Here is a 27516-nt window from a genome sequence, read left to right on the forward strand (position 1 = left end):
CCAGGGCCAGTGCAAGGGGCAGCCCCTCTGTGCCCTCAGCTGCTCTGGGCACACCCCAGGGATGCCCCAATCCCCAGTGTCCTGGGAAATGCTCCCAGATCAAGCCCAGAGTACCCAGAGAACTGTCTAGCTTGGATAAAACTTAGCAAAAAGATTTTAAAATAACCTTAGAATGGTCCTGAGATAGGTTCAGTTCTTCAGTGGCTTCTGCCTTTCAGCAAAGCCCACCTGGAACAAACCAGAGGTGCAGAATTCAGCATTAACTTACAGGTGATCTCTGAGGTGGGGGTCAAGGCAAATTGGGGTTCCCTTGCTCCAGAAGAGCCACAACAACCCCTGCAAGTGCAGCAAGGGATGTGCCAGTTTTCAGGCACAACTCTAGACCTGGGGCTGCAGCTGTGACTCCTTTTGCAAACACATTGCTTGGATTAACACAGTCCTGCTTATCAAGAAACGTTGAGTATTTTTTCTGCACAAGATATTTAATAATTCTCCATGAAGGTTACAGGGACATTTGTGGAGGAGCTGGTGACTCAAAGGGACCCCCACAAGCAGGAGCTGCAGGTGACCCAGCCTGGGTTCAGTTTAAGTCAGCATCACCCATTTGCAGGCCCATGTCCCCAGTATGGGTCACTACCTGCAAAGGTGATGAAAACTCTCAAAGCAAAAGCAAGAAAACTCTAGGAGAGCTGGGGGGATTATTAGGAGTCATGTATGTTTACTGGGCTGGTTAAACAACCCCCCAGTTTTGATGTGAGAGTTTGCTTTCAAAAATGTGTTTTGGTCAAAGCTTAAATGCCTCTAATGGCTGGCACATGAAATTAATAATGGAGATGATGGTAAGGAGATGCAGACTTGGAAAAGGGCACCTAAGTGTACCAGGAAGGGGGATTTAGGTCTCACACAAAGCATCCTGGGTTGCAGGGGATCACTGTATATTTTTAACATCTATGGTTAGATTTCTTCTAGCAGATGTGCTAGAGCTGTATTAGAAATACATAGCTGTTGTCATCTTATTGCAAAGTTTCATACCTTCTCAGGGATTCCTCATGGGCAGCTCCTTATAGCACTGACCCCTTCACAGCACAGCCAACAAACTCCATCTCTCTCCTCTCCCAGCTAACCCACTCTTCTTCTTATTGGCCACAGCTGTGGCCTGTTAAGGGCAGGCCTGTTCCTAATCTTTGGTGATCAGTGCAGCTGCAACTCCTCAGGTGTGAGATTACCTTCTGCACTATCTTTATTTTCATACATTCTATCCCTCCACACAGAGCAGATGTGCTAGAGCTAAATTAGAAATACATATGGATTATCTCTGAATAGAAATACTCTGGATTATCAAGTCCAACCACTGACTCAGCACTGCCAAGCCCATCACTGAACCATGTCCCCAAGTGCCACCTCTGTGTGACACAAAACCATATGGGGGGAGCTTCCAGTGTCACTGTCCTGGGCTACAGGCAGGAGGGGACTCCCACCTACCCAGACAGGTCCCAGATAAAATATGGGGGAAATCATGGCTCTGGGGCAGAGCCTATAGCGCCCTGGGGGGAAAATGAGCAGTTATTTTCGTGTCAAGATTAATCTTGGGTTTGTTAGTTGTTGCAGAGGAAATGGACACGGAGCTGAAGTGCAGCCAGAGCCAGTGAACTGTCACCAGTCAGGCTAAAGTAAATACCCCATAAATGTCTGGGGCTGGAACATGCTGTGGGGTGTTCTGTAACCATATCTGTGAGCTCAGGGAGCCTCCTGCATCCTGCAATGTGTGCCTAAAGCTCCTCTCTTGGTCTGGCAGCTGAGCTGTTTGCATTGGCATCTCTGTCCCTCTTCAAGGTCCCAGTGTGAGAAGAAAAGCAGCTGAAAATGGAGAACTTGAAATCACACCCCTCTTATGAGATCCCCAGAGGTCCCATTCTCACCCTTCAGAGCAAAGAGCAGCAGTACTTGGTGTGAAAGATGCTTATACCATCTCTAACACATTCCTGCTGGGAGCTGGAACACATTTTTTACAACTGCCCTGTAGCAGGACTGAGGATCTGTTTGTCTGAAGGTTTTTTCTCACTGTCCTTCTCCTATGTTGTCTGTTTTCCTGTGGTAGCAGAATCAAACCCTAATCCTCAAAGGATATGAGAACTTCAGAACCAAAGTGTTCTCCTGTCTCATGCAGGTCTGTTTGAGCTGACAAACACCCCAAAAATACCAGAAACAGCTGGGGTGTTTACCCAGAGATAAACAGATGAATTGGGAAAAGCTGAGAGCAGCCCCAGCTGTCAGCAACACCTCATGCAGAGGCTGCAAAGGATGAGCTGGTCCCTTCTATAAGCAGAAGGTCTCAGGCTCTTGGAATTCCCACCTTTCCTGATGTTGCCTCAGCCTAAAACAGCACCTGTGGCCCTGCCTGTGGGCTTGGGAAAGGCAGTGGTGGAAAGTGCTGGTTTCCAGAGGATGGGCAATGTCTTCATAAGCAGCTGCCATTAAATACTCAGAAATGGCCAGAAAAGAGATCAGTTTGTCAGGTGCTGCACACTTGCAATTCCCTGGTATCAGCTTATAAAACATGTGGGGGTTCCAGTGTTGGTCTGGGTTGTACTTTCCCCCCTTACCTTCTGTGCTCTGCTCCCAGGTGTTTGTGCACCCCAGCAGCTCAGCAATGTGCATTTCTTGGAGGGCAAATCCTTCCCTGAAGTTTCTGCTTGACCAGGGGACAAAGGAGAAACAGCAACTGGGTGGAAAGCAGGGAGGGAGGCATCCAGGGGGAGTCCAGAGCAGCAGCACTGCCCACACCCTGTGCAGCTCTCCAGCAGGGACCTGAGAAGAGATGCCTTTCCCTCAAATTACTGCTCTAAACCCTTGTGCACCCTACAAGGGAATTGTCCCTGGAAGTTTTATTGTCTGCTATCAATGCTATCAGTAACTGTCCACAAACCAGCCCAAAGCCTGGGATATGGAAAGTGCATGAACAGATTTCGTTAGAGGCAGCTCAGTGATTTACATATCTGGACACATCTGGGTTATGAAAGACTCCACCTTTGATCCATTTAACACAGCCCCTGCAGGAAAGTGAGCACACACATCAGTCAGGGATTGCACAGGCTCTCCAGGCACCCACAAATCTGTGGATTTTGGTTAACACATGCCTGCTCCCTCCAGCACAGCAGAGCCAACCCTGGCACTCCTGACACTTCTGTACTGAACCCCAAAACGGCACAAAGAGGATATATTTATAGAACACCTGTAGACAGACAGGCCTTTAGAGCAGGGGGTTCCAGTCCAGGATTTAAAGGCCAACTTAATTTTTAATCTGCATTTCTAAAAATAGGGAAGTTACAAGTATTAAATTAGAGGTTTTCATTTTTTGAGTCCAGCAAAAATTCAAATACAGCTGGCTTGAGTAATCTTACAGTAAGAGGAAGTCACTTGTTTCATACAAACTTTAAAAAAAAATCAATCAGATCACCAGCTAAGAAGTAAATGAAGCTTAAAGTTATTCCTGTCCCCTCAGCTTGCACATGGGCTGCACCAGAAGCAGTTAAGGACCTCAGATGAAATGCAGACCAGCTTCCACTGCAATTCCCTCCACAAGGCAAACTGAACAAATCAGAACTCCCTTAACTTGTAAAGAATTTGTGTTCCCCTAAAAAACATCCCTGTGGTGCAGAGCTCATTGGAGACACAACACAGGAAGGACTTTTCATTTCTGGTGGTTTAGAGCAAATCTTTGTGGTTTGGATGGCTAAAACATTTGCAGAGAAGCCTGAAGGACCATGTCTGCCACAGCAAGCTTGTCTCAAGCTGCAGTGCCAGGATGCTGCTGTGGCTCACACTCCCCTCCTCTCAGCTTCCTGCCCACTGGGACCCAGTTAGGACAACTTCAGGATGACAGAATTTGGCATTTCAAAACATAAGCAAAGGGCAATTCCAAGAGAGGGGTGATTTATATATGCAGTCTGCACTTGGCACATGAAGGTTTTATTCAGTAAAACGTGACACTGAGCTCCCCATGCCTGTGCAGGGAGCAGCAGGTGCTCCCAGCTGGATTTGGAAGGGGAAAGCTTTGAATGCTTCTAGAGCACACTTCACTCTTCAACACTGCAAACCAGGCACATCCAGTGTTTCTGAAAACTGCACCTGAATCCAAGAGCTGTGAATGATCAGCTTATGAGAGGAAGCTTAAAAGAGCACGAAACCACAGCAGTCATAGATATTCTGCCACAACCCCCAGTATCAAATGTTGCAGAAATTTACAATGCCAAAAGAAAAGAACAGACCCAGAAATCCCTCCCACAAAACCCACAAATGCAGGCCAACAATGAACAATCTCAAATTATTTATTAGGAAAAGACAAAGTACTGTTTCAACATTCGTACAGAACAAATGGCAATAAAACCAGGAAAATAAACTGTAAAAAGTAGGCCCATGACAGAGGAGTTGGTTTATGACAAAGCAAATGAAATCCAAACTTCACTCATGCAAACAAGCAGTAAAGAATTATTTACAGTTTTGATGGGATGAATTACAGCATTGTCCATATTTGGGCCCAAATCAAATTACTCAGTGACATATTAAAGGGATCTAATCTGTACATTCAATAATGAGAATCTATAAAAAGAAAAATAATTTAAACAATTTACAAGAGCTGTATTACAGATGGCATAAAGGCATCATTTACAAGAGCTGTTTAACAGGTGACACAAAGGTATTAATGAGTAATTTATGATGAAAAATTTGTAGCACATATTTTTACATCACATCTTCAGTGTCTGAACAGTAAACAAGAAAGCAGAGACATACCATGAGTGCAATGTAATAGAATAAGGCAACTTAACCAAATGGCTCTTCAGAGAACTTCCATCCTACCAGGGTTTACAAGTTACAAATTTGCCTCTCTGCTTTGCTAACTAAAACAAATACTTGAAGACAGCATCTGGTGATTACAAGGCCTGCATATGATGAGACAATAAATGGAAAATTAAATGTTTGTTTGGTAAAATGCCAAAACTCAAGAATGTAAAAGTGCAGGTTATCTAAAGCCCTCTATACCCTAACACAAACACATTAATTTTCACGTTCTAGGTGCTGTAATTTAATGTCTCAAAATACTAATTCACTAGTCTTTCATAATGCACAATCTGAAACTAATACACCTCCTCCCAAAGCTTGTATTTACAATTTCTTAAACTGATGCCAGAAATTTAAATTGTGAAATGTCAGCAATTTATAGCAAAGGTTAGCAACCAGCACTCTATATTCCAGTTCAGTTTATAGGCAACACTAATTAGCACATTTAGATTTTAAAATTACTTTAAACGGGTATTTCTGACTTTTCAACAGCTTTCCTAAACACTTTCAGTAGTGGCTGACATTCTTGGAAGTTTTAGCAGAGAACAAATGCCAATTGTGCTCTACTTGACACAAATTTGTGCAAAGAGCTACAGTAACAAAACAAGATGAAGATTAACATGGAAATGCAGCTATGAAAACCCATCTGTCTCCTGATGTGCCACGGGCCTCACATAAAGCAGCACAGGAAGCCACACCTGCCAATGACTTGCCACATTAACACACACAGTCCACACAGTCAAAAAAAAAAAAAACCAAACCCAAAAGGGAAACTCAAAATAAGGCCAAAGAGTATTGGCAAATGATAAAATTTAAGTCTGTCAAAAAGACCAGGCCATAAATATTTTATTTACAATTTCTATTTAGAATCTTTATTTTCAACAAATGATTTAGCACCAGCAGGAATATGCAAAGTAGCATTACTGTGTTCCCCAGGCAGAAGACCTTGAGGCCAAATCTTGCTCATTAGTTTAAAAGAATGATTTACTGAAGTAACTACACAGTGAGCAGGATTTGACACTCAGTTATGCAAACTGAGATTGCTCAAACATATTCCATTAGCACATTAATAATTACAGACATATTACAGCATCATCTGAGATGTTTTCAAAAGTGTGTTTTTAAGAATACTTAATATGCTTTCCATGTGTGATGCAAATGAAACTAATAAAACAGGCTTCTTTGCAGACTTTTGTTAACTTAGAGAATTACTAATTTTACCACAGTTGACAAAATACTGGTGATGTATTTTGGAATACATCAGTAAAACTTTAAAGAACTTTGAGCAGGAATTATTTTTCTACACTGTATTTTTTTAATCTCCCATGGTCATGTCTGAGGACTGAATTCTCCCATTTTATTCACAGTGATTGTGAAACCCACCAGCTGTGACTGTGCATTAATGGGAAGTGAAAGAATTACCACACCCAAACAGAAACTGTGTGTCCCCAGCTCTGCACTGGGACCTACAGGCCTTGCTCAAACACTTCCAACCTGACCCACAGATGTTTGTTCACTTTTTAACCTCAGCAAAGCTCTGTTACATATTATATGGTTTTTAAGTCTACATAAAAAGATGTAGATAAGAAAAAAAGAAGTGACAAAGGAAAGAATTAGTCTTGCTCTAACTAGAACTGACCAGAACTAGCTCCACAGAACCACACTGACCTCCACCTCTGCTCTGAAGTCACTTCCTCAGGATTACAGTGGTATCCAGAATGTCCACAATGAAAGTGATATTTAAAAACAAGTTGACTGCAAATTTATTCATTAATGAAAATTATTGACTTGATGTGAAAGACACCATCTAATCTTTATCTAGCAGAGATCTACTCTAGATAAAAGACCCTTTAATTAGTTCCAAATGTTAAAACCCCATTGCTATTTTGAAATACTTAGAAATGATAAGTTATTTCAATAGATCTGGAAGCAGGTGTTTCTTGAAAATCTGTATTGGGTCTTGGTCTTTGTCTCTACAAAGAGTATTACAGCCCTCACAGGCACCTTGCATCTACACCAACTCAAGGGCAAGCAGGAATGTCACAGTAGCACTGAAGGAGCAGATGATCCATCAGGAGAAGGCAGAGCTTTTGATTATACAGCTGAGGCTTTTGATTATACAGTGGGGCAAGGTGGGTGGTTTCTCTTCTTTCCATCCTGGAACTCTCAGTTATGAGCACCTGTTGGCAGAACCACACAAGTGCTTGAGGGAGTTAAACATCTTCAAAAGGCAGGGCAGACACCTGAACACACTTTGGAACTCTTGAGCAAACTAAGACACAGAGTGCATCACTGCAGCTTCTCTCTGAACTCCTAAATGTATCAAGACTTTACTAAAAAGAATGAAAAATTGTTTGTATTTAAACCTCTGCTCAGTTCAGTAAAGAACACTGAGGATGTTTTAATTCCAGCCTGTTAAATATTCAAGATGTATTGTAAGAGTTCCCCTTTCATTCAAACTGCAATTACCCAAGTAGACTTAGAAAGGTCAAAGTGGTTATGTTTAATAGCTTGGAATAACTTCACCTAAGATTGAACTTCTCTACCCAGAAATAAACAGCACTTATCTCATTATAAACTTGCATGATTTTTAGGGAGATAATGATACAATGAAACTGTGCATAATACTTGAAAGGACCAAGCTGGAGGGATAAGACCAAGAAATGCAAAATCCTTACCCCAAGACTAAGGGCTACAGGGATAGGAAGCCAGAAACCTGATGATTTTTTCCTGGTATCTCCTGCTACACTGGATTAAAGGGATCATCTCCACGGCCAATATAATTACCTGCCATTTCTCTGGTAAGTATATTGGTTAGGAAACCTCATGGAAAAAGTCCCAGTACCATAAAATTGGCATTATATGAAGAACTCAAAAGGCACTGACATGGCTGACTGAGCTGCAAATGATTACACATTCAAAATGGGTCTTACAATTTACTTTCAAGAACTATCACAGAACTTTCCTCTAGAAAGTGGTTCCACTTGAGAAGACCACAGTAGTCCTGAGAAAACTCCACATTTTCTCTACTGTAGTACATCACACTGAATCAATTCACCCTAAAGCTGCTTCAGCCAATTAGCTCTGAGGAAAAGAAATGGCAAGGGTGAAAGTAAAAACAGACTCTAGCAGGAAAAAGCAACTTACTTCAGTGACTCATATAAAAGAGACCAGCATTTTCAACCTGTTTACAAGAGAATTTAGAAGAAAAGACATTAAGGCTTATCTTGCAACTATTTGTGATGCCTATCATTTCTCCTGGTGGTAGAGTCAATCTTTGGAGACTCTAGTAACAAGTTCTAAGCCGACAGAAAATGAGATGAAACCCAAAGATGTGGCTTAAACACAGGACCCCTGGGCTTTACAGTAGGGCTTGACAACTGCTGTGGTTGCTCTTGTAATGAAGTAACAATTGTGCTGATAAAATTAGCAACAGAAAGCCAATTTTTTTAGAAGCTCAAGGGAAATAAAACAGAGGTAGGGCATACTTTTTGATTCTCACAGTAGTTTCTATACAGTACAGCTATTCAAGAATTACTCCATTTGCTTATTTTGTAACTCTGTACAGTTTACTTTAAAAAATGTATGTTAGGTGACATCAACTTCAATTGGTTTAATGAACTATGGGTATTAGGTAATCATCTTCTATATGTGCTTTTAGTTAAATATACAAGTAGCTTCTAACTACTGCTTCAAGAGGACTGAGTATCACAAATGAAGGAGCAATAAACATGGACTAAAGGAACTGTTTCTAATGGAGCTGTAGTATGTCTCCTGAAGCACCCTTTGCAAGTAAAATATGCAGTTAGTTTGCAAAATTTTCAGCAGGCTGCCAGAACATTCAGAAAATTAAGTTTATACACAGTTTTATAACCAAATAAAGGTTACTTTTGATAGTCAATCCTAACTCAAAAGAACAGTTTACAGCATGTATAAAGACATTCTAGAAAAACTGTATTCACTTATTTTCTGAAGTGCTCTGATTTAGCATTAGATCAGCTGAACTGTGAGTGTAATTTTTAGTTGTTTATGTCTATAGTGAAACATCAAAGCAAGCACAATGGAAATGTAGTACAGGTACCAGGAAAAGCAACAATAAATGGAACTGCATCTGTGATTAGCATTGCACTTAATGAGTTGCCTACTCTAAGGTACTGTACTCTTAAAGGACCACAGAGAATTTTAAAAGCAAAAACCTGTGATGTTAGTTTGGGGCTGTGAATTTTGAGAAAGAGAAGAGTGAAAATAGCACAGGGGTTTCTAACACAAGGGGGATGTATCTGTAAATACAACACAGCCATGCTGTGGAATACTCGAGCAATCAGTTTTAAAAACCTTAAACCCCAAGATATGAACGTGTTTGGGTCTGGCTGCTCCTCATGCACTTACAGGAAATAAATTTAACAGGAAAATATCACAAAATTGGGTAGCTTTAGTCCACAAAAAGTCATATAGCTACTGACTGTATAATAGTCCTGTAAGTTTAAGATCTCATGCCCTGGCTTCAGGACTGAAGTTACTGTAATAATCACAACTGTAAATTTTAGAAATCTGCAGAAAACCCCAAAAACCAGTTCCAGAGTATGGATTTTATCCCAAGGCCACAATTTGATGAATGGTTCCATATTGCAAGTGCATTAAATATTGGTCCATTTGCTGCTGCAATACAAACTCTGATGTCCTCAACTTCCCAAAACAAACTTCCAAATTCAAAAGTAACCTTTCAACTTCAACATCTGCTTGAATTCTGATCAACTCTTACAAAATTACAGGGAAATCACAACTTCAAATCACTCAGATGGGGCAAAAACTTTTCCAAACCTCTACAGAAATAAGCCAAAGCATCAGAATTATGAGGTCCCATAATTAGTTTATTTTATAAGGATTTAGGGTACCTTTACAAATGATGATTCATGATGGCAGAATTTATGAGGCCAAAAAAACAAACACAAAAAGTAATCCAGAAGGCATTTTGGAAGTCATGTCCTCAAAAAGAAAAAAAATTTAAAAAATCTTCCTCCCAAAACCTGCCTTTATTAATCACTGAACTCGTTTCTAAATCCAATCAAAGACAGAGGAATCTTCCCAAAATACCAGCTGAAGCTTCCAATAAATTAAGGTATCTTCATGAAACCTTCAAAATATCAACTGCTTAATCTGCTGCTTTGGCTGATTCTCTGTGTTTCTGTTCTTCCCACTGGAAATTAAAGAATTAATATTACACATAAAAATAAAATAATATGTTTACTGTGGGAAGCAATTGTCTACAGTTTCCTCATCTTGTCAATAGTACCTGGCTGTCTTTTGTTTTCTGTAAGTACACATAAAATTGTGCTCATAATAACAGTATAACAAATGAAAATAATTTTTTAGTCATCAATTCTATATATAAACTGATGGGCCTAAACCTGCAATATTTGCATCCTGAGCACTTAAGGGTTTGGCATTCCTTCTTCTGGAATTTCTGGGAAGTTGTTTTCAGAGGATGTATTGCATATTAGTTCACTACTGGCTACACATACCAAAGAACATGAATTATAGCCACAAACAGTTCACTTGCCAATGCCCAGCAGAGTGAAACCCCGTTCCTTACAACAGCAATACTCAGTAGCTTCATCACTTCTTAAAAAGAGTTACAGAAAATCAGCTATTTTCGTCTCCCCTCCCCAGATTTAGTTCCCATCGACATAAACAAGTGTCATTCAGGTGGAAATAGTTCAGTGTAGTGACATCTGGGATCTCAACTGAAATTTGGCAGCCCAAGCAGAGCACCAACAGCTCCAAAGTATCCCTGTAAAAAAAAAAAAATCAACTTTAGGTAGGGTATTAAATTCTGCAGTAATCACATTTTAGTGACAACAATTATCTGATGGATCAATGCTACAGAAAGAACATGATACACTTTTAATATATAATGTTTCACAGTAATTAAGGCTTTGTGAAACAAACATTTTATCCTTCTTATCTAGCTTGACTTTAGGAGGTTTCCTGCCTCACCATACACTGCAGGATCACTGGGACAGGTATCAGTGACTCCTAAAGCATGGCAATCAGGTTTGGCTTTTTCTTCCTAGAGAAGCTGCATCTTTTGCTTACTGAAACATCTTCAATTATTCCTAAAGTAAAAGTGAAAAATTCCTCCAATTATATCCTTACATCATACTTTTGGACCGTCTATCTACCTGCATGCAAAGAACAACGTTCTCATGTTGAATTATTTTTCCCCTGTGGATTGAAATCTTCCCCCTCCCTATAACTAAGCAGTATTCAAGTGTTTAGAATATACACTTGACCAAATGTGAGTTTAAAATTTACCCAAGAAAAATCTGAAGAGGGCAGAACTAACAAGGAACCATTCCACTGCTACTGTGGCCATCAGAACAGACTGTCAGTCTTGGGATAAGCAATAAAGGAAAAGAGTTGTGAAAATCAACTGAAGGGAATAGATGGAATGCTGTCATATTTTCAGACCAAGAAACTGAGGACAAAAATTCCCAACCCACTGCCCAGAAGCTGCAAGTCAGCAACTGTTGCACCTGTGACTAATACTGATTGCTCGTATTTTAACCAAACCAGGTCAAAGCTCTCAATACTGCATACTGAGACAGCAGAAGCTGCCCAAAAGCAGATTATTCTCAAAGCAAAAGATCACTACAACAGCTCTGAGGGGTCTGTTGTGGAATGAAAACAGGCCTTGTCAAAGCAGTCTTGACTTTCAAGACATTGCTCAAGCTCAGCTGAGAACAATGCAAGTGTTTCAGAGGGCCAAGCTTTACATTTCTGCACTCTTTGGAACACAATACTTACTGTTGTTTCCACCCAAACCCAAGGAAGACTGCTGACCCTTAGCACAGAGTTTAACATTTTGCTGTCCCTCTCCAGAGATCCACAGCATGAACTGAGAAACCCCAAAGTGACTGAACTACTTCCCTGGCAGAAAACTGTTCCCAGAGAACCAATTCAGCAAGACAAACCTCCTGTTATTTCTAATATTTACTGAGCACTTGGTGCCTCAGGATATCACACATGAGAGCCACTCAGTAGAGGCATTTCTGATTTATGGTGAAACAGTACACACAGATAAATGATAAATGAGCCACAGCATACCTCATGTTCTAGGAACAAGGCCTTCAGCTGACCTTTTGACCAGTAATCCAGTGCATATGCAAGAAGCTTCATTGACAAAGTATTCACACGCAAAAAGTTGCCAACAAACACAACTCTGTTTATTTTCTAAAAAAAAAAAAAAAAGAAAAACAGCAAAGGATTAAGTCTTTTCACTGTTTAACACGGCTTTGAAAATTAAGCTATGAAAGAGAAGACTGTCTTAAGCAAGGAAAAAACCACAGAAAAACCAAACAACCCACAATTAAAGCATGGTTCCAAAATTTAAAACATGGCATACTTGGGGAGAAGGAAAAATGGTGCAACCCTTGAGAATTAAAGGACTTAATTTACAGACAAGTAGCATTTGTGTTTCAAATTAAGTGAGCATTTTCAGCAATTACACCAAAGAAAGAAGCCAGCTAAGAAAGAAATGAAATGAAAGATACTTCTGTTTGGTAGAGAAGACTCAATGCCTTCATAGCCCTGTACAATGCTGCTTGATCCATATGCAACAAGGCAGCACTGTAAAGAAGCCGAAGGCAGTAAGACATGACAGATGTTCCTTTCATCTCCAGCCCTCACTATACCTCAAGCCTGGCATCACACTAAGAGCACTTGAATATTACCAGTGAGCTGTGAATTTTAATCCAGTCAAATGTAAAAAAGTGAAAATCACTTAATATTCCTCATTAACTGCAGTAAATCCAGCAGTAAGTGAAAACATTAAACACTGGTTTAACGACCCGAGAGAAAGAGCCAAAGAAAATGTAATTGTGTTAGTCCTTAGCACAGTGCTTTAAAAAGCACTTAATTGCAGTAAATAAATGGTCATTTCTAAGTTATTACAATAACTAATATGACAATTCAACCTGTAGTCAAATGGACCATATGCAACTGTTTTTTAACCATCTTGATTAGTTCCCACTGAAGACATGTTGACACATAGTTAAGACACAAAAGCGTAATTCTGCTCTGCTGCAAGAAATCAAAATAATTACATTTATTTCATCTTTAGACATCAGTTCAAGGAACTACTTTGTGTATCCCCATTTGCTATTTCTTAAGGTTTGTAATTCTGTGACATAGCTGGAATTAGACCAAAACCCACTCAGAATAAAGGTAGTTTGTGCAGTTTACAAGTTCTGATTTGTCCTCATTTACTCCCACCCTTAAATAGAAATTGCATAATTTGCTTAAGACATGTGGAATGTACTTTCCACTTCATCTTCATTTTAACTCTTTTGTTATTTAGCTTTGCCACAAAGCAAAAAGCCCAAATTAACACTCACAAAATTACCTTCCTTCTCCAAGACAGACACGAGAGAAAGATAATGAAACGGAGGGAGAAGTTACAATATTAAAACCAGAAAATATAATTAATCTGGCTTCGAAGCAAAAGGAGGACTACTGCAGCTAACAGGGCTGTTGATACTTCTGAGACAATCACATGCAAAGATTTGCAGTAGAACTCTAAATTCAGTTACCCAGGGTCTTCTCCAAGAAAGCTATTACTAAACCTCATTTTATCCCAAGTTTGTTGATAATGAAGGAAGAAATCCCTGCTGCTCAGACTCTCATGTCTTCTATGCCTAAAGTCAGTATTCTTCCACAGCTTTTTGGCTATCCACACTAATACTGAGCCAATACTGGTTCTTTTTTGAACTTTGAGAAACAGAAGATGGCAGGAAACCTTCTCTGTACCAACCAGCAAGATGAGAGGTGTCAAAGCAATTTTAAAGTCTCAAGAGCTAGAAAAAATTAAAAATAATGTTTATCTAGAAACAAGGCTTTGATCAGAGGATAATTTCAGCTTGGAGAAACTGCTGGAGGCCATCATTATGCACTGCTTAAAGCAGGACTTTCAGCAGCTTACATGCTGCAGTTGCTCAAGCCGTGTATTTTGAAAGCTCCAAGCAGAGTTTGTCTCTGAGTCCATGTCCCAGGGCTAGATGCATTCCCTGGGTGATCCTGCCTTGGCAGGGGAGCTGGACTACATCATCTCCAGGAGTCCTTTGCAACCCCAGCTGCTCTGTGGTTAAAGCACTAGGAATTGCTTCAGAATATTTTGACTGTCTCTGGAGAAGTGGGACAAGGATGTCTTTGCCAAAGGGGAGGGTACCTGATGAGGAGCTTTGGTAAAGAATGCAGCCCAAAACCTGCAGGTAAGCGCAAGATTTTCTGTGTTGTGATGAAGGACCTGAAGTCCCCTTGCTAAAGCAGAGTGATTGTAGGCCCAGCTCGAAGCTACTACATGCATTTCCTCATTTCATTTGAGAATGTATTAAAAGGTTTAAAATTATACACCATTTTAGCAGTCATTTCATGTGAAGACAAATAACAGAGCTGTAGATAGATCATTTCCTGGTCAGGTTTTACCTCATTTACTGCACACATCCGGGCAATAGAGCCAATGTTATTGGTGATGGTGACCAGTATGGCTCTAGCAAGATCTTCTTTACTGACAGACTCCCTCTTCTCTTTGTAGATCATATTCCCAAAACTACAACAGGAGAAATGGCCATGAGTTACAAAGTGATTCATGTGCATTTGAAATAATTTCAAAATGGATGTTTTCATGCTGTAACAAAACCTGTGTCTCATGTTTCCTCTTTGAGGAACTTGCTTTTTAAGTTTGTATTAAATACAGCAATTTCACACTACAGCTCTATTTATTCCTTCACAGGAATCAGTAAATTGTGTTACAATAACAGCCCCCCAGCAAATTATTTTTGTTCAGATTGCTGACTTCCATGAAGAACCACCTACAGTAAAACAATTTTATTCTTCACAGAAGACTACTCTGCAAATCTAGTCACTGTAAATTATGTCACTGCTTGATGGGTAAATCCTCCACTTCTCATGCTTGCTTCCTCACAAACACCTATACAATCTTTTATTCTCAAACTAGAAGAAAACTATTAATTGAACAATTTTATGATGGAACACAACCCTCTGAAACAAAATGAACAGTGACAGAATGCAATTTAGGTTGCAGAAATTAAGTGTTCTGGATCAGAAGGGCACTTCCCTTACCATGCCCAGCACAAAAGAAAAGACAAGAATTCATAGCTACGTGTGATATTTTACCAGCAAAGACTCTGAGCCAGATCTAAGTCAGTTTGGAGAGCAAGAATCCTGATTATTGTAGAGCTCAAAAAGCCATTAAAAGCTCTTAAGGATCTTAAAAAGCAAATGAGAACAGAAAGTACCAACATAAAGCAAGGTAAAACGTTATTGACTGAAGAGTAAAGTTCACACATATTAAAACCTCTCAGCACATGGGCTCTCAAGAGGCCTGGACTCAGGTGGCTGGAGAGGGAGAACAATTAAGTTGCCATGAATTATGATTCCCTATGGAATAACAGCAAAGATTTAATGAACACTCTTATGTACATATTAGTTTCGCTTGCAGAGTTTATTTTTCTTATCTTTTGTAAGGGCAGTGAAGCTGTAATATCATTGATGATATTCCCCAATGGAAATAATGTGTGCAGCTGTGACAAAAGTCCTCTGTTGATGACAATGACATTCTCATGGTGCAAACTGTTTGTGTTCAACAGCCCTCTTCAGTGAGAAAAGTAGTTAAAACATTACATCCGGTGTCTGTTGTGACAACCACATTTCCAAAAAAAATTAGGAATTGCTCCACTGTAAGAGCAACATAAAAGCCATCTCCCACTCACCTTCCCTCTAGACAATGGCTCTACTAAAAGACTCTAGGTAACATAAAAAGAAATTTGCACTTTTTCCCCTCTCTTCTACTGATTTTGACTGGGACAAAATTAATTTTCTTCCTAGTAGCTGTGTGCTGGTTTTAGCTGGGAGAGTTAATTCTCTTCATTGTAGCTACCATGGAGCTGTGTTTTGGACTTGTGCTGGAAACTGTTGATAACACAGGGATGTTTTTGTTATGCTGAGCAGTCAAGGCCTTTTCTGCTCCTCACTGCACCCCACCAGTGAGCACAATGGGGGTGCACAAAGAGTGGGGCGGAGACCATTCTGTTCTGTTCCATTTCTGTCCTGTTCAACACTCTTTATCTAACACACCAGTTTTATTTTTTTCCTCCCAGTTCTCTCCCCCATCTCACTGGAGGGAGTGCCTGAGTGCCTGTGTGGTGTTTAAATACCTGCTGGGTTACAGCACACCACCTCTGCACTCTGTTCCTGCTATCACCTCGTGTTCCCTCTGACTCACACAAAGCTGTGCATGAAATACCTCAGGAGGTTTCTTCAATATTGACCTAGCAGGCACCTGCACTTGCACATGGCTTTAAACCAGCAGGAAAGCTGAGGATACATACTTTTAGGATAAAAATGTAACTTGACCACAATAAAACCATGCAGAAAAGCAGTTCTTTCTGCATGAATAGTTTAAGCCTTGCTTTTGAAGCTCCACAAACCAAGAGAAGAATCCACAAAGAGACTCCTGCTTACCTGGATGCTACAGCCCATCCTGGTAAACCAAATCTTTCATAGTCTCCTCCATAAATGTCCCGAACCAGCTTGTCAGCATGTGTGCTGTCTCCTTTGGATGCCATCTCCAGAGCTTCTTCAAAACTTTCACAGCCTGTCAACAAACTGCATAAGCCAAGGAAGGTCCCTCCACCTAGACTAAGGACATAGAAAACCATTGCTTTTAAACAGCATTTCCTCTCATTAAAGATCCCTGTGTCATTGCCCCATGAGGTAAGAACCCCAACAAAGGTTTTTAAATTACCTTGTTCCAGTTACTCTTTTATAGTTGTCTTTGGAATGGACTGATAAAATACTGACTCCTGAACCAATGTTAACAACCAGCAATGGGTATGGATCATCCAGGTTAAAAGGCATCTTTTGGCATCTCTCGGGATCTGAGGCATTTTCAAAATAATAGCACTCTGCCTGGCCATTGAAGCTGACAGAGTCTATGTACAATAAGCCTTTGACAAGGCAGTCAAGCTCATCCAGTTTGTGCAGCTGGAGGTTTCCAATCTGTGTTAAGAAAGAAAAAAAGACTGTGGCAACATGTTCTAACATTGCACAAATGTGCTACAAATTTAGGACAATATTTGTACTGCCCAACTTTAAGAAGCTATCTCACGTGACTAATTCAGGAATTTCAATGCCAACAAAGAATTCAGACCTAAATTCTTAATACAAAAATTTAAACTAGCAAATTAATCTGAGTGTAAATCCAGATCTCAGAGCTGAATCAAGAAGAGAGACGCAGTATAAGTATCTGCTTCAGTAAGCTCAAAGATCACTTTTGAATACTAAGACATGACTCCACTGAAAAATTAACAATATTTTTCATCAATTTAAATCAATAAAAAGGTCATCAAATACCCTAGAGGCCCCACTGAGTGTCATCTTGGTGGAACTCATATCTGAAAATCTGTTCAAGGTTTGTTGGGTTCCTCCCCCACCTCACAAGTCAAAACAGTAATTTCTAAGCTATCAGCATATAAAAAGCTCAATGGCATTGTACTAACTATCCTTGCAACTTCATTAACACTCCAAGGATCACAGGAAAACCACAGGTCAGAAATTCTGCAGGGCTTAAGGCTCTCTACAGTTCTGCATCTGATATTTAAGCTGCCGTTCTCTCATAAAGCACAAAGACAACTAACTGGTGCTGTGGATTCCAGGAAGGCTGGAACTCCTCACCATACTAAAATTAGTACTAAAATATATTAGAGCTCTCCAGTTTTTCAAACTACAGGTTATTTTCACAGGTTATTTTCAAACTACAGGTTATTTTAACCCATCAGCTTCAGGCAGAGGCAGGGCAGGCTACCTACTGTGCGAAAATCTTCCTCGAACTTGTAGGCGCCACCGCCAGTGGCACAGAGCACCGTGTGTAGTGTTGAGAAGTTTTTGTTTCTTCCCATTTGGATAAAGGTAGGCAAATCATGAGTTGGGAACCGAATAAAGTGCAAGTTTCCTCTTCGAGCAAAAATGGTTAAGTCTTTCAGCTCCAGGTGGACGTCCCGAATGCCAGTGGATCCGTAGGCGACGTTGGAGGTCAGGTATTTGCGGATGCTCTTCAGGCTTTCCACCTCCTCCTGCTCCTCCTCTGCAGTGATGTCAATAGGTTCAAAATAGGCCAGTTTGACCAAGGTTCCCCCAATGTCCATGCCAAACCATGGGAAAGCTGTGAAGATACAAGAATGAGCCATTAGGTTTGTGGAAGAGCAAAAGCCACACATGGAGTTTAAGATTAACCCGGGTTGTACTTTTCAACAAGACAGACATTAAGAAGAAAGGAAAAAGGAACAGGAAAAAGACCTTTTTTCCTCACAGGAAAAAAGAACTAGTGCTCATTTCAATTACCTGACCTTAAATAGCTCTCTGGCTTCATGTAAAAACAGAAAAACGAGCAATGCTACACATTTAAATGCTATAAGGTGCTCAGAAAGCTCAACTAAAAACTCCTCAAACTATACTCTATCTTTCAGACCAATTCATAAACAAATTCAACCACTTTTTTTTTATTGAGAATAAAGGATTAAAATAACCTTCACTTCTAAAATAACAGCTCTGACGTAGTTCAGCACAATACTGCAATGCACACTTGAAGAAAGCAGGTTACACATTACAGCTGACAACAGGGGCAGCCCAGGTACTCCTCCTCTACCAGTCCCTCACATAATGTGGTTGTTGAGAGGAAATTTATTTGCATGCACTTTAAAACTTGACACAGTTAAGATGCCTAATTTCTATCTCTTGAAGTCAAAGGGATGACAAAACGTCCTATTAAAAAGTGCAAGCAAAGAGAAAATTAATATTACTGAATTTAGGTTCCATGTTTTGGTTTCTTTCCTTTTTTTTTGGTGCCTTGGCTAGGAAGGGGGAATTTCTGTACTACAAATTAACAGCACTAAACTACAAGTGCTTTGCCTTTATCCCTTATGTGGGATGACTGCAGTTCCTAAAAGGGATTTTGTTTATGACATGTATGACCAAAGTTTGAACATGCCTGTATCAATAAATATTCCTAACTAAGTGCAGTGAAACAGATACTTAGAAACCCTACAGCAAAAAGACAACATCTTCAACTGAGAGCTTTCCCACTGTCATTTCCCAGAAACAGTTTAAAAAAGATCCTGGATATCCAGCTGGGAAGATCATATTCTATTTCCTAATTGATACTGTAACTCACTCAGTTTTGCCTCCTCTTTTTATCTCTTCAGATGTAATTTATATCTGACAGAAGCATGAAACTCAGGAACAAAACCAGAAAGATGTTAATATGCTTATCATGAGCAAGATGCAATTACACTGTATTTACATTACCAGTGGGATCTATGCTTGAGAAGAATGACCTACCAAAATATTGTAGTGTATTTAGGCAAGGCTGGCTGTCTGTCCATTTATTTATTGAGTGCTAAACTTAAGAAGGAAATGAGACTTCAACTTTCAGAAATGGGCATCAAGAGAATATTGTCAGATATTAACTAAAAAAAAAATCAGTTGGTTATCTTACCTTGATAAACTAAATTTAAATACAAAGGTAAATTCTGTGAGGAAAATGTAGTTTGAAGTAGAAATGAAGAAGTTTTATAAACCTGCTTATCTTTTCTATAAAGCTGAGGACTAAGCATAAGACTGAGCATAGAGACACACATGAATAGAGTCTGTGACTGCATGCCAGCCTTCTTCACCCTGAGACTCTGGACAAAAGAAAATCTGTCATCTTACTGTTTGACCACAATTAGCTGAGGATTTATTAAGGGACCTCACCAAGTTTCAACCCCTTGCAATAAACAGTGCCACAAGAACAAAACTGAAGAAGGGCACTTGATTCACCCAGCAGACCAGAAAGTGCCTGGAGGAGTCAATCCAACCCATGCAGAATTTAACTAGGACACCCCAAGCCAAGCACTACCTGGATTCCACCTAGTGAATAACTGAGATCTTGTTCTCCAAAACAGGAAAGAGGGGGGAACAGCTGGAAGTTCATGTGATGAGTTTAAGGATGATTTGGTGCAAGTCATGCCTGTTTGTCAGAAGATCCACTCCATCCCATGTTAAATGATCCAAAAAGCTTTTGCAAATACAGCATTAGTCACGCCTCTCTAAGTCCTAAGGTTTAAGGATCTTGTACACCAAGTAAAAACAAGAACAGCTGAACTGTACATTTATTCCATAATTTAAATGAGAATACATTTTATGCTGAAAAATGGGATCATGCTGTACAAGATCAGTTTTCTGGGTTAACTGAGTGATCTTAACAGCCATTTACAGACTTTGAAACTGAAGAAATAGGTCAGCTTTCACCCGTGGCAAACCCCAGGAAGTTTTACATTTTTCTATTGAAAATTTGTGAAGATTTGGCTGGCAATACATTGCTCAAGTTTCATTTGCAAGGTGGAGGAGTTCTGACAAGCAACTGGGCCCACGTACTGTTAACTTAGTCCTTATAGCAGCAAGAAGGTGTTACACAAGGATTCCTGTGCATGCAAGCCACTCTTGATTGATTTCTGTGGATTTTATTACAGGTGCAGCCAGGAGAATGAAAGCCATTTTGGTTTCCAAACACAGGAGGGGATCTACATACACACAAATGGCAAGGGCACAATCAGTTGGGACTGCAAGGATACAAGATTTATCTATGCCTGAGCTGTCTTTAAATAATAGAAATACACTGATTCTACTGAATTTGAATGTAACTGTACATGGAAACTGTACAGGGACACAACATGGAAACCTCATGAACCTTCCTCTTACTGCTGCAGGTTTGCTTAGGGTAGATCTTGGCTCAGGATCCATCATATCTGGATGCAGGGATACATAAATGACTCTACAAAAGGTATTTTTATACTTATATTTGTGGGTCAGGCTTCTCTGAGAGATTTAAGAACAGAATGGCAGCAGCAAAACCTTTAGAAAAAAATATCCCCAGCCATCAGCTTGATCCTTTCAGCAGTCACAGTTACAGAAGCATGTCAAGATGAGGCCAATGCCAATCACACAACCTTTTTTTTCAAGCTTACAGGTCTGCAGATACTAGGTTTGAAGACTTGCACAACTGTAACCATCATTCCACAGCTTCAATCCATAAGGAGAGTCAATTCCCCTGAACTAAAGCTGGACTTTTTTTCCACAGCTCTGTGGGGATTAGATAATTAAAAGATTTTTTTAGCTCTTCCTCTTGACTGTTACTCCCAGGAATATTCCACAAAAAGTGATGCACAGCTCAGAGATATTCCTTGCTGAGAATTTAACTGCTATTCACAGAACAAATCCAGGGCCCAACTTTTCAAAGTTCACCTCCTCTCTGCAGTGGTCAGTCACAATTTGAAAAAAGGAAAGGTAAGAATCCAGCTTTTTATTTAACAAGCCCAACTGCTTGCATAAACTATATAAAATTCTTTCACCCATTTTGCTTTTAGGAAGTCAGGCCAGGCTCTACTTAAGAATACACAAAATACAGATTCCATACTATCCAAGAAGAGACAGATATATGAAGTAGAACACTAACTGGGAAGTCAAAACCCATAAGGTGTTTAATGTGATACTTCACACCAAATTTAACTATCTTCAGGACACCAAGTGGAATACCAAAACATACAACCTCCTTAATTACAAATCCAGATTTGCTTTCACTCCCCAGCTCTGCCAGGAGCCACTGTGGTCCCTACCTAGACACAGCAACCAGAAGCCCTTGCAATAAAGCAACAGATTGCTCAGTACATGCTGTGAAGACAGCTCTGAGGGACAACCTGCTCAGAATTAAAAAAAACCATGATCTTTAAAAGGATTCCCTAGAGCTGCTTCCTGCAATTAGAAAAGTACTTCCCGCAAGGGAAGAGTGCTGTGGTCATGTAATGATGGAGCAGTTGTGCTGAGTAAGAAAACCCATGCTGGTGTGGCTGCTGCTTGTTATTTAAACCTTAATCATCTTTAGAGATAGCACAGGGAAGCCTCATTCTCTTGTGTCTGCACTTCTCAAGTTCGTGCTGCACAGTCACTGGCAGCAGTCTTAAGGTTACTTATATCTTATCATATAAGGTCTTTATATGCCAAATGAAATAATTACAGTGCATGTCTTCTTTGTGCCAATGCAAGCACAAAGGCTGAAGTGTTTTCTTTCTTCATGGGTTTTTCAGGGGACCTTTGAAGCTTTCCACCCAGACCATACACTTGTATTCTGATTTGTACTCCCATTCTGGATCCAAAGCTGCAGGAAGTACACACTCAAAGACTTAACTACACCCCCCTTATTCAGTCAAGCCTAAGATTCCTCAGTTTAATGTTCTATTTGTATTTTGCTTTTAAACACCTTTAATACTTCACTTTCCCTGTAAGATAAAGTAACACTCTGGGTGAATCCTGTATAAATTTAACAAGAACCAACCTTCAAAGAAGAGTAGCTAACTCCTAATTCAAGCTGGGAGCTTGACACCATGGGGAAAAAAAAATTCACAGCTGTCAGTGACAGCAAAGAACAGCCTACCACATCTTGTGTCATCTCTGTAAGAAAGCTTATGCATTATTAAGAAATGAGACTGTTGCACTCCAAGTACAAACACAGCTTGGGGAACAGCTGCCAAAGGGTGCCGAAGTTCATGATAATGTACAGCCTTAAAATACAACAAAGGAAAATGATCATGAAATCCACAAAAACTTAAACTTACTCCTGCCAGCACTGCAATAGTTCTTTATGGAAGTAAGCAGTATCATCAGTTCTGATGCCCAAAACTTATCTAATTCAGCCTAGTACGTAGCCTTTGGTACCAAAACTAACCTTGATCCCATTCTTATCTGAATACTGACAAGGCAAACAACTTTTTAAAAGTTCTACTGAACTATTACACAGTTAGTGTTTATAAACACAAACTAAATGCATTTTGCAGATTCTCCAAATACATTTTCTTATGTGTATGTGCATCCATTCTTATACTTCCAGCATTTCCCTACATCAGTAAGCAGCAAAGTACAACCTGATGGCAAATTTTAAATCAGCTGGGTGCCTAAGGCAGCTAATGTGAGCTATGAGACAAGCTAAGAGAAAACACACCAAAGCTTGCTGAACTGTGAAATTAAATTAAATTAACCTGAGGGCTGGGCAGCAAAATGCCTTTGCTGTGCCCATGAACACCAATCTACATGGCCTATGAGCCTCTACAGAGCAAAACTGCACTTAAGTGTCCTTAGTCCTTGAGACACTGGAGACTTTCTCTCCTTAACAAGTTGTGTAACAGGTTTTTGGTTCAAATATCCCAAGTCCAGCTCAAAATACATTTGGGCTGGACAGAATTAACATGCAAATTAAATGTATCTGACACACCCTGGCACATCCTCCCATTTTCCTTGTGGGAAAACTCCATCACGCTCTGCAAACTCCCACTCAGGCAGCTCTGATCACGCTGCAGAACAGCCCCGTTCACAGTGGGAGGACAGGTGCTAATGGGCAATTACTGGAACTGCTCTTCATGGGCTCTATCGCTGCTACGAGTGGGTACCACATAAAGCTTAATACAAGACAAAATATCGCTGCTTTCAGCTTCTCCCTCCTTGCTCATTCTGGTAATTTTGTTGACATTTCAGCAGCCATCTCTTTGGGGATAGGTGTTATTATGGTGAGATACAGAATGCAGAGGCATAATTTAACACTTAAAGATGCACTGTGTATAACACTTTTAGTATACACTGTTCCTGGCAGTATTAACCCATTATTAGAAATACATTTTTCTACTGCAATCAAATGAGAGCCTCTAACATCTGCTATGGGCTAATAATCAGCTTTCAAGGACCAATAAGAAAATGCTAGGATACTAAAAAACTATGCAGCAAATTCCATGGGAAAAGAATCCATCTATTTATACAGGATTCTTCATCAGTCCAAATGGATTTTTCATCAATTTTACTACACTAATCCTCCACGTGTCCACAATTACATGCTTCCATAGAACCACACTGGAGAAAATAAACTTGAAATTTTCATCTTTCCTTTATATTGATGCAGGATTTTGCAAATCTCTGCAATATACATTCATATATTAGAGTGTCTCAACTCGCCTCAAGGGAAATACAGGCATTTGTTGTCAAACTCTTTTCAATAAACAATCCAAAGGAACAAACTGCAAAAAGTAACACACACAGAGTGTATCAAGTACTGGAAGTCTCTGCCTTTCCTCCAGCACTGGGTCACACTCAGGGCCAAGGGGAAGGGCTCCAGCTCCCCTGGAGAGCACAGCACGCTGGCCCAGCGCTCTGCCTGCCCCCGCCAATGTGCACGGCTCTCTGAATGAGCTCCTGCTCCCTTCCCTTTGGGCAGATCCCACACAGCAGCAGCTCTGCAACACTTGCTGCTCTCACATTTGTCATCTCAACCCACAAATAACCTTTGGAAATCTCCTTGAAAATTGCCAGCCCTTCTTCCCCATGGGCATTTCCTCAGAAGAGCTATCACGCAACTGCTGCTTGGAAGGTTCCTCTGGAGGTCATCTGCTCTGACCTCTCTTACACCAGCAGGAAAACTGCCAACAACCAGATGAGGTCAGCTACAGCTTTGTCCCGTCAACACTTTGAGCCTCAGAAGTTTTTCAAGAATCCTCCAAGAATGGAGACTCCATAACCTCTCCAGCTCCCACTGCTACATTGACTTTAGTAAAAGGTTTTCCTGATCTGAGTTTCTCTTATCTTCCTTTAAAATGCTTGACTCCTCTCATCATCAGCACATGAGATTTAAATGGCCCTTTACTAGCCTCTTTCAAAACAGCCCATCTCAGAAGCTGTGTTCCATAAATTCTGCTGTGTTTCTCACAGCTTTTACTCCATCAAATTAGTGACAGCACCGATCGGGTGAAGATCTGGAAGGGAGGGCCACACAAGCATGTGCAGGCAGGGTACTCACATCAGGAACTCTGAACTGGTTTGGTCTTTCCATTTTACCCTCACCTCTCTCATGCCAACCACTGCATTCAGGCCTTCCTTCCTGATGCTAAACATCACAGACAAAAGTACAGGTAGACTAAAGCAATCTGCTCAATTCTACCCTGCAGGTTCTTAAGTTAAGTAACAATTATCCATTTTCCCCAGGACCACATCTGGCTCCATCACAGATGATTAGGTACTCACTTGGTCTGAGGAATGAACACCCAACAATTGTGCTCAAAAGTGTCTACAAGTGCCTTAGCCAAATGATTTGTAAACAGCCTATAAGTGGTATTGTGAGCCCAACTCAGCTTTCATGTCCATGTGAGCATTTAAGCCAAACTGAAAGCAGTATTTGGGTACCAGAGACCCTGAACAACAATTTCCACCTTCAGGGCTTCTGTATACCTGGTCCTCTTCAAACATTCAGCTGCTCTCTCAGTGTGACTAACCATGAGCAGAAATCTGCAGACTGAGTCTAAAGTTCACTGCCTAAGAAACTCTGTGCTATTATCTTTTAAAAAGCCACCAGCTCCAAAGCGTGTTCAAGAGTCAAGAAGAAATAAACAACGTAGTTTAACACTGTATCCTGCCCCTCCTACTTATGTAGTTCCAACTGTTTCTAATTCCCATCATGAAAACAACATCAAAGTTCAAATTCAAGACCTGGAAGAGTGTAACTACAACTGCAGCATATTTGAGCAGTTAAAATTTCTTGGTAGCATTTGCACTGTTATTTAACCATGAGGCTTAAATCCACCACTACAGAAAACAAAGGCTTTGAGGTCCAGCAGAGACAGTCCTGAAATTAGCAGGTTTCTACAGCAGGAGCAGCCATAGTCTCCCCATTCCAATTCTCAAACCACTATAACATTTTGCAGCCAGATACTGCTGTCTTGATGAGATTTCTTAATATTATACCGGGGAAAACAATGTTGCCTGAACTTTACTCTTCATAAACATTATTACAGTCAATTCAGCAATTTCCACACACTGGCACTAACAAGAGGGGATGGCTACTTGTGTGCTACAAGATAGATATTTAGGGTTTCCCCACCAGACCACAGGAAACAACCTACTTTCAAAGCCTTTTTAGTTATTTCTACAGCTATGCTAATACTTCCTGTGTTAAATATGTGTTTGGTGATTTTCTTCTTCTTGGGCTGCTCAAAAAATAAATTTAAGACCTCACCTTCCAATATCCTGTCTTGGCTGTATGCTGCTCATTAGCCAGTCACGCTGTATGAACCACACGAGGCCTAGAAATTTGGGACTAGGCACTTTCTCTACAGTAACTCATCCTGAAAGTAAGTCCTTAAGTGTGATGCCAAAGAAAAAGATGCTAAACCCAGTGGAGCAAAACCTGCATCCCTTTCAGCTAAGGCACACCTGTATGAGCTTGACAGGTGTGTTGCCTTGCACAGCTGTGCATCTGTTACACTGAGAGCACATCAATTGCATACAGATCAACCATATTCAACCCAAATCTCTCTTTCCAAGACGTAGCTGTAATCTTAAGACGTTTTGTTTATATTCACCTGAGTCTGAATCATGTTCACACTCTCCAAAACAAACGTGGCACTCCAGAATAACACATAGCAAGAAATATTATTACAGCTGTGATTATTAAAGGGGAGAATTCAGAATTTTAGTAAAAGAGTTATATCCAAATATTAGTAAACAGTCTAAAAAGAATTAAAATTGATTAAAAAATCAAAACTGTAGCAACAGCAGCCACCTGCGCAGATGCTCAGCACAGCGGTTAAGTGGTTCATCAAAAAGAGCACCCATCCCCAAGAAACTGATTATATGACTTTCTATTCTAGTCCTTCCGAAGCCAGCACTGAGGATCACCTGAACCCCGACACCTCGCTCAGAGGGACGCACAGGAGCGAGACGCGTCTCTGCGGACATCTCCCGGCTCCATGGATGGGCACCGCCCGCCGCGCGGCCCCGCGCCCCCTCCCCCGGCCCGGCCTTACACGGCTTCTTGGCATCCTTGATCTTCATGGCGCTGCGGCGGCGGCCCGGCTCGCTGCCGGCCGGGGCGGGTCTCCTGCCGCTCGCCTGATGGGGCGGGCAGCGGCGGCGGCGGCTCCGCGGGGCCGGGCCTCGCTCTCCTGATGCTCCTCGCCCGCCGGGCGCCCGCCTCCCGGGGAGCGGCGCTGGCCGCGCCCGCCGCTACGCCCGCGGCCCGGGCAGGGGCCGCTCCAGCGGCGGCATCGGCGCTCGGGCTGGGGCGGGGAGACGGGGCGGGGCGGCCGCGCTCCGCTCGCGAGGCGCCGAGTGGAGGGAGCCGAGCGGCAGCCGCGGGACGGGCCCCGGGCGGGGGAGCGCGGCGAGACTCCGCTCGGCCGCTCCGTGCAGGAGCGCGGCCCCGGCGCTGCCCCGCGGAACCCCGGCGGACACGGGCCCGGCCGGCACAAGATGGCGGCGGAGCCGGAGCCGCGGCCGCGCACACAAAGGGGCCGGGGCGGCTCCGCGCCCGCCCCGCCGCTGCCGCAGCGCTGCCCCCGCCCGGCGCGGGGCGCGCCGGGAGCCGCAGTCCGGCCGCGCCTACAGCTCCCGGCGGTCCCCGCGCCCTCACAGCAGGGCCCGGGGCCAATGGCCTCGCCTGGGCCGCGGGCACTGGGACACGGGCTCTGACAGGGCACGGGCAGCGGGACACGGGTAGCGGGACACAGGCAGCGGGCACTGACAGGGCACGGG

At 41.6% G+C, this 27516-nt stretch overlaps 1 protein-coding gene across 3 annotated transcripts; it reads right to left on the reverse strand.

Annotated features, from left to right (window-relative positions):
- Positions 1-4310: 4310 nt before the first annotated feature.
- PANK3 (pantothenate kinase 3) lies at positions 4311-26884 on the reverse strand. Of its 3 annotated transcripts, none has more exons than XM_066559906.1 (7): positions 26790-26884; positions 17727-18079; positions 16664-16917; positions 16381-16557; positions 14323-14446; positions 11947-12072; positions 4311-10630 (listed from the first exon to the last, which is right to left on the reverse strand). In XM_066559906.1, the coding sequence occupies exons 1-7, from the start codon at positions 26815-26817 to the stop codon at positions 10580-10582; spliced, it is 1113 nt and encodes a 370-aa protein (XP_066416003.1). In that variant the 5' UTR covers positions 26818-26884; the 3' UTR covers positions 4311-10579. The 3 variants fall into 3 exon arrangements, with proteins under 3 accessions (XP_066416003.1, XP_066416004.1, XP_066416001.1); XM_066559907.1 differs by lacking the exon at positions 26790-26884 and adding an exon at positions 26662-26729; XM_066559904.1 differs by lacking the exon at positions 26790-26884 and having other exon boundaries at positions 17727-18326.
- Between the last annotated feature and the right edge of the window lie 632 nt (positions 26885-27516).

This window comes from Molothrus aeneus, chromosome 15, assembly GCF_037042795.1.
Source record: "Molothrus aeneus isolate 106 chromosome 15, BPBGC_Maene_1.0, whole genome shotgun sequence".
Taxonomy (NCBI): Eukaryota; Metazoa; Chordata; class Aves; order Passeriformes; family Icteridae; genus Molothrus; species Molothrus aeneus.